At 45.3% G+C, this 7492-nt stretch overlaps 1 protein-coding gene across 1 annotated transcript in view; it reads left to right on the top strand.

The window, feature by feature from the left end:
- Positions 1 to 209: 209 nt before the first annotated feature.
- The window catches only part of TAPT1 (transmembrane anterior posterior transformation 1), a 59047-nt gene continuing 51764 nt past the window's right edge, over positions 210 to 7492 (top strand). The window contains exon 1 of the mRNA XM_032333921.1: positions 210 to 1035. Coding sequence (XP_032189812.1) covers positions 237 to 1035 — 799 coding nt within the window. The 5' untranslated portion in view covers positions 210 to 236. The remainder of the gene's footprint in view (positions 1036 to 7492) is intronic.

The following is a 7492-nucleotide window of genomic DNA, read 5'->3' as shown; positions in this document are numbered from 1 at the left end:
GGACACCGGGGCGGCCAAGGGCCGTACCCCAACCCTAATTCCGAAAAACAGCCCACTACGTCCGGGGGTGCCTGAAGCGCATGAGGCACTTCCCCTCCGCGCCCCCACCTGTAGGGCGGCATCCCCAAAGCTCCTTGCCCGAGTGTTTTGGAAACTGTCAACGGAAACTCAGAGGCCAGGGAATGTGACGGGCGATCATAAATATGCAGAAGAGATGGAGCCCAAATAGCGGATGCATGGAACCAGGGCTCGCGGGGGTCGGGGATCTGGAGCCGGGCTCTCGCTGCCGCGCGGGCGGTGCCAAGACCAAGCAGGCGGCGCCGGCGCACTTCGGGCACCGAGCCTGCAAAAGAGGCCCCGGGCGTGCGGCCGGACACCTCGCAGACGGCGGGCAGCGGGTGGAGCGACCGCCGCCCCGGGGCTCCTCTGCCGACCCTCTGTCCGCCTCCGCGCCCAGCCCGCTACCTCCCGGCCCCCGACCCCAGCCCCGGAGGCGGCCGCTGTTCCCGGACGCGCGGCCTGGCTGCATGGAGCCTGGCGCGGTGTCCCGGACAGCAGAGCCCGCCGGGGCGCGGGAAGTTACCGCGCGCCACGCTGAGGGCAGGAAAAAGATGGCGGCGGCCGTGGCGACGGCGGCGGCGGCCTCCCACGCGCCGCTGACGCCAATGGTGCGCGCCGGCCGGCGAGCCGCGGATGGCGGCGGCGGCGGTAGCGGCAGCGGCCCGGGCTCCGGCGAGGGGCGGGGCGAGGCTGGGAGGGGGCCGGCCGGAGGCGGAGGCCGGGTCGGAGGCTGGAGGGAGGCGGCGGGGACAGTTTGTTGTGCTCGGAACATGGCGGGCGTCGGCGATACGGCCGCCCCGGGAGAAGGGAGCGGTGGCGGCGGCGCGGACGGCCCGGAGCGGGACGGCCGCGGTGAGGCGGAGCAGCCGGGAGGCGGCGGCGGCGGCCACGGGCCCCCGCCGGCGCCTCAGCACACGGAGACGCTGGGCTTTTATGAGAGCGACCGGCGGCGGGAGCGGCGCCGCAGTCGCGCAGGTGAGGCGAGCGGGCGGGCGGCGCTAGGCCGCGCAGAGGGCGCCGAGGGCGGTGGGGAGCGTCGTGCGATCCCGTGCCCCTGCCCCGCGGCCGCAGCTGCCTCCGGGGCCAACCCGGGCTGTGGGTGCGCGAGCCGCGGCGGCTCCTGGAGCCCCATGGCTCGGCAGCCGCTGACAGCTCGTCGGGCGGGGTCGGCGCGCGGCACCGGGGTCCCCGCGGCACACGCCGGGCCAGGTGTGTCCGAGGGACGCGCGGCGGTCCGGGAAGTTCGTCCCGGGTCGGCTGACCGCTCTTGAAAGGTCCTTCAGAAAGACCCCCGCGCTCTGCTCACGCCCGGTATCGTTGGCGAGCACCTCCTACGTCGCAGGGAGCCCCAGACTGAGAAGCTCAAGGCTGATTTCTTAATTACTTTTGTGCCAAGGTGACTTTTTCATTGTGTGTTTTAAGCGAACTTGAGCCATAGAAACCTGTTAACTTGCCCTCCAAATATGTGTTCCTCAGCCGCAGCTATCAATGTGCTAATGACCGTGAAGTTCAGTACTTTGCCCAGAACAGAAACACGTAGAAACATCACTTCAAAACATTACCTGTGAACTTTTCCTAAACGGAAACGTAAGCCTCTTAAAAAAGAAAATAAATAAATAAATAAATAAATAAAAACTGGTTGTCTAGGAAAAGATGCCTTTGTGAATCCTACTCTCAACGACCAATTTTAAGCATGTTGGTAGAATATTATTTTTTTTACATGTGGGATCCCCTTTTTAAAATTTAAGTTGCATTTGTATTCGTCCTGTAGTTGTATATAAGGCTTAAAAAGATTTTGAGATACACGTTTCATTGAGTATAGTGATCACATTTACATTTTTATGTAATTTTGTTTTAAACGGCAGCTGAGCTATAACTCCATTAAATTTCTTCCCCCAAAATTGCTTCTGGTGGGCAGTAGGGGCTCCATTAGCTGTTATTTCCTTCAGTTCCTGCAAATGAATGTTAACTCCTAAGGCTTACGGTATCATTGATTGTACTTGAATATTGAAAATGTAGGAGTACCTAAACACCAGAAGGTTGATCATGTGAGATCCTGTGACTTGCTAATTCTCAGAAATAGACACAGGTTAGATTTTGAAGAGGTCTGTATCTTTGAAAAATTAAGTACGGACTGTGCCTTGTTCAGTCTGTTTCAGTTAACCACTTAAAAATGCTCAACTCTCTTTGGTTTACTTGTCAGTTAAATACTTGCTTTCAAGAGTATTTACTTTCTTAACTGGCAGGATCTAAGTAAGACAGTATTAAATCTCTCAGCCGACTGTTTACTGACTTAGACTTCAACCTTAAAGACACTCTGATGCAAATGGAAACAAGGGTGGCCCGGTTTCATTACAATGGCTTTAAAATATTTCTGAGTTTCAGGAAAGCTGATATTATAAAAGCCTTTTTGGTTGTTGTTTGCATACACAGAAAATGAAGTAGTCAGGAGCCTTTTGATGAGCACAAATGTTAGGATTTTGGAATAACCCCAGCACCCCTTGCCCGGCCCTTCCCGAGATGGGTCTGAGTATCTGGTACCCTGGACCTCCTCAGACTTCACACCATGCATGCATTCTTCATCAGCATGAGTTTGTGAGCGTGGTTTACCTAAGCTGTTGGAAGTTGGACTTTTATTCTAGTTGCAGAAAGTTTGTATCCGGGAGACACTTCTAGCTTTAGTTGTTGGGGTGGCTCTCATTGTTTCCCTGATTCCATCAGTCTTGTGTGAGGAGAGATGACCGTGGCAGCTCTTGGGTATCAAGACTTAGGTAAGAATCCCAGGAATATTTCAGCTGGGGTTACCAGCCAGTGTTGTACCATGTGGGCCCCAGGTGTGTCTGCTCTGCTAGTCACATAGCTCTTGCCCCTGCTGGTATCCACCCTCTAACTCTGATGCCACATTGGTTGGAGATTAGAACTCTTTCAGCCATTCTTAAACACACAAGCTGCTAAGCGGCTGTGCTTCACCTTGCTGTTCTAGCATTTCCCCTTTATACTGCTCTGTAACCTTTTCCTCCTCCCTAGAGCAGAGTTTAGAAAACTGTTCCCTAGGGGCTGGCCTGGGCAGGAGGGCCTTTGAGTGGCACCACCTAGTGTCATGTGGGAAGCATTTCTCCCTGAATCAAATGTCTTCCAAGGCTCTGTGCTTATACTTAAGGTATTAATTGTCCATTAAAAAAATTCTTTGTATGTGTAGTTGACACACAGTGTTGCATTAGTTTCAGGTGTACAGCAGAGTGATTCAACATCTCTAGGTTATGCTGTGCTCACCAAAGTGTGGCTACCATCATCACCATACATACCTGTACATTTTTTTTAATTCTCGTGCCGCCTCTGATACTTTAGTCCTCCTCTCCAGTTTAGGGCAACCTTTGCTTTTCCCTTTGAAAGTCATAATCTTAGCATCTTGGTGACCTAACCAAGATGTTCAAAAGTCCTGTTATCCTTTCTCCTGAGGAATTTAGGGTCTTATAGATGTTTGTTTGCCTGTCCCGACAACCTAGGATTCCATGAATGAATATACAAACCAGGTGCTTCTCCACACCTTCCCCATCTAAGTAAAATAATTCAAAACATAGTATTTGAGGTTAATATTTTTGTTTTATACTTATTTTTGTCCATTTATATGTTTAGAAGATACATATAAATATTCATTTGTGTATGAGCCATTACGTATACCATGTACGTGTATCTACATCAAGTGTAAGCTTTCGTTTTGTTTCTCATTTCAAACTCTTTAAATCACTTGCTTCTCTAAACTCTGACTTTGACTTACATGTAGCCTGGCGGTGGGTTGAAACTGTGGTACTAGTACTTACACCTTAACATAGTGCGAACTGGATACACCACTCATCATACCTCTTTTCTTCCTCAGAGTGTTCGTTGTATATTCCACTGTTGCCTTATGTGGTCAGTGTTCTTGGACTTTGGGTAGAGTGCAGAACTACAGATCCATCTCTTCTTTTTTTGTTACTACTTTTAAATATACTACCATAAAATCTTAAAAAAAAAAAAAAAATAGGGTGCCTGAGTGGCTCAGTTGGTTAAGCAACTGCTTTTGGCTCAGGTCATGATCCCGGAGTCCCAGGATCAAGTCCCGCATCGGGCTCCCAGCTCCACGGGGAGTCTGCTTCTCCCTCTGACCTTTTCCCCTCTCATGCACTCTCTCTCACTCTTTCTTTCTCTCTCTCAAATAAATAAATAAAATCTTTAAAAAAAAATACTACCAACTTTTATTGTCCTTTTTAACGTAAGCTCAGATCACAAGTATGTATTACCATAGTTTTGTACTCGTTCCCTACTTTATTTATCTGTAAAAGTTCTAAGGGGGAGAGTTCCTCTATAACTGTGTTCCCATTTAGGAATCTACATCTAGCAGGTCAACTTTGAACTAAGAATTAGGCAATCTGTTCTTGGCTTGGTTTGGTTGTTAAATTGCTCTTAGACTCTGTGCTTGCTTAGACCACTTGCCTAATTCCTTTGGCTCTGTTGTGTCTCCACTACTAAATGGTTCAGTATCTGAGTACCTAAGTTGACTCTAGTACCCGTGAAGACTTAACAGTAGAAGAATTGGTGTAAAATAAGCATCGTACCTACCAGTGAGGATAAAACAATACCTATATGTAGGTGTTGGAATATACATAGGGATAGGTGTTGCTTGTGAAACAAAAGAGCTTAAAGTGAGGTTGTGGGTGAACAGTATTGTGTCTGATTTCATCAGTGCTGTGGGGCCTGTGCTTATCCTTTTGTTTAAATGGTGACTCTCCACTTCTAGAGCTTACACCTGTTATCCATCTCTTTTGCTGCTTTTCTCTTTCTTTACCCATTTTAGACGCCTTGCTTTACCTCTGTGAGGAAATGAGCAGAGGCAGGAGGAAAGCCTAAACCCCCAAAAGCCAACTGAGCTCCTTTTTATAGTTCCCACAAAAGACTTCGAGCAGGACAAAGGTTTTAACTGTTCATATTGTCTACACCCTATTTTTTGTGTAATTGAAATTTTAAGTTCTTAGTACAATTAATTTATTTTTATTAGAATACTTTTTCATTTAATTGGTCCTTATCCTCCATAGAATATGTTACCTGGTTAGCCCTGTGGCCCCAAACTTATCCTATGGATGATTAAAGGCTGCTATTCTGAAATTATACTTTAGTCAATTAATTTCTCACTTACAGTGGGAAGTAACAACTGTAAAACTGACTGGGAAGTTACATGGAGTAACCACAACCCTGAGATAGGTAAGGTAAAACCACCTATTCTTTGACACACTATTACTCTACACTTAAAACTCTCACTTGCTTTATTTAACTAGTACATGTAAATTAAACAAGCGGTGAATTATTCATTTTGGTCTTTGACCAGGCAGTATTCTGGCTTTTTAAAATGTTGAACTTCATCCTAGTTTACCCTCCAAAATTCATCCCTTGCTGCTCTTTTGCTGCCCAGTTTGAAGAATGCTTGGGTGAAACAGGTCTTTGGAAAGGCTATAGCAGTGACTGTCAGATTATTGACATTCTGATCCCATTTTTAATCCTTAACCCTGTAACCCTGCGACCTTGGAAAGAGTCGCTACTCCTTGTGTCCCTGTTTTCCATCTATAAATGTATAAATCCGTGAATATTATACCTACCTACATGAGACTATTTAGAAGCATTTTGAGGGTGTTAAAACCTTGAGTGGTACCTTTACCATTATTTGACTTAGGAGGATAGAATCACTATTGTATTGATTTCTAATTTGCCTTGTACAGAGATGTACCTCTGTGTTTGTGTAACAAACTTACATATTTTTACATAATGTTAGTAAAGTTTATTACCATTTTACATTATTTAAGAGTGGAGATTTACATGTTTTATAATATTTTCCTAACAGTTAACCAGTATTACTTTCCAATTTTTTAATGATCAGTGCTATCTAAAGAAAGATATATTTAGACATATTACTTAACATTTAAACATATTTATGGTTACTTATTACTTTTAATTAATACTTTTATATCCTGGCTTCTTATTTCTAAACCAAGCTGTCCCAGAAGATAATTAAACATAATCCCCTTTTAGGGTTGAGAAGGAAGCAATTTATACTGTACTTTTCTCAATTTAAGATACTGAACACAGAGCATTTCTGCAGTAAAAGATGAATATTGATTAAAAATACTCTGGAGGAGGGGCGCCTGGGTGGCTCAGTGGGTTAAAGCCTCTGCCTTCGGCTCTGGTCATGATCTCAGGGTCCTGGGATCAAGCCCCACATCGGGCTCTCTGCTCCAAGGGGAGCCTGCTTTCTCCTTTCTGTCTGCCGGCCCTCTGCCTGCTTGTGATCTCTGTCTGTCAAATAAATAAATAAAATCTTTAAAAAAAAAAAAAACAACTCTAGAGGAACTGATTTGGATGTATGATTGGTATTATTTTCCTTATGTGAAATATTCACAGGTAGCAAAACTTAGTTCTTCTAATGTAGAAGCACTTGTTTGTGTTATAAGTATTTTTAAAAAACATGCTGACATTTCTTCTTGGTAAGAACTAGATAAATGAGCTAAAATTGGTTGACATCTGAAAAGTTAAGTCAGTGTTTGGAAAATAAACATTTGGATTATTTTATTTGGAAAATAGTTTGCTTTTAAAATATAAGGACAGATGTTTGGCATAACAAACATAGAGCCACTTTTACAAAGAAGGAATAAAATGCCACCACAGTATGGAAGAAGTTGAAGTGGACTTAGCAGAATGCTTGAGGGGTGGCATCCACAGGTAAAAGAACAATATATCCTTCTTAGGTAATTAGCCAGGCAGCTATACCCAAATATCACAGGACAAGTAAGTTCAGACAAACCTGTAGAATGTTAGAGAACAATGTCTAAAACAACAAGAACAAAAACAGTGAACCACAGCTATACTTTGGAACAGAAGATTAAGTAGCATCCTACAAAGTGTATCTATGGCTAGGGAAGGTGGGAGCAGCCGACAGAACAGCAAGGCTAACTTACTAGCTCAGGTTGCAGGGCAATATAAGCCCCTTCACCTTTAGTCTGAGTCAAAGGGTTCTTTCTGGTCTGCTGAAGTCAGATTAGGGCTAGGTTATCTCCTCTTGTGTGATTGTTGGGTAGATGCATACTAATTATGGTGTAGGGGAGAAAGAACTCTGGACTTGGAGGTCAGAGATCCAGATTCTGTTCCCAATTTGCATCTTGACCTTTCAGTGACTTTGGACAAGTGTCTTAACCTCCACGATCCTCGGTTTCTTCATTTGTAAAACATGAACGCCATTATCTGCTTTCTTTAGCTCTCAGAATTGTTGTGAGAATTTTATGAGCTACTATGTGCAAGACCTTTTTAAGTTGCCTCTTGGAATAAAGTGGAAGTATCCTAATCCTTTAAGCAGGGCCAGTTTTACAGGAGCGGGGAGAAGGTAAGATAAAGTTTTCAAAATACTTTG

Source organism: Mustela erminea, chromosome 2 (genome assembly GCF_009829155.1).
Source record: "Mustela erminea isolate mMusErm1 chromosome 2, mMusErm1.Pri, whole genome shotgun sequence".
Taxonomy (NCBI): Eukaryota; Metazoa; Chordata; class Mammalia; order Carnivora; family Mustelidae; genus Mustela; species Mustela erminea.
Note: the sequence above shows the minus strand (reverse complement) of the source record. Positions and strands in the feature narration are given on the sequence as shown.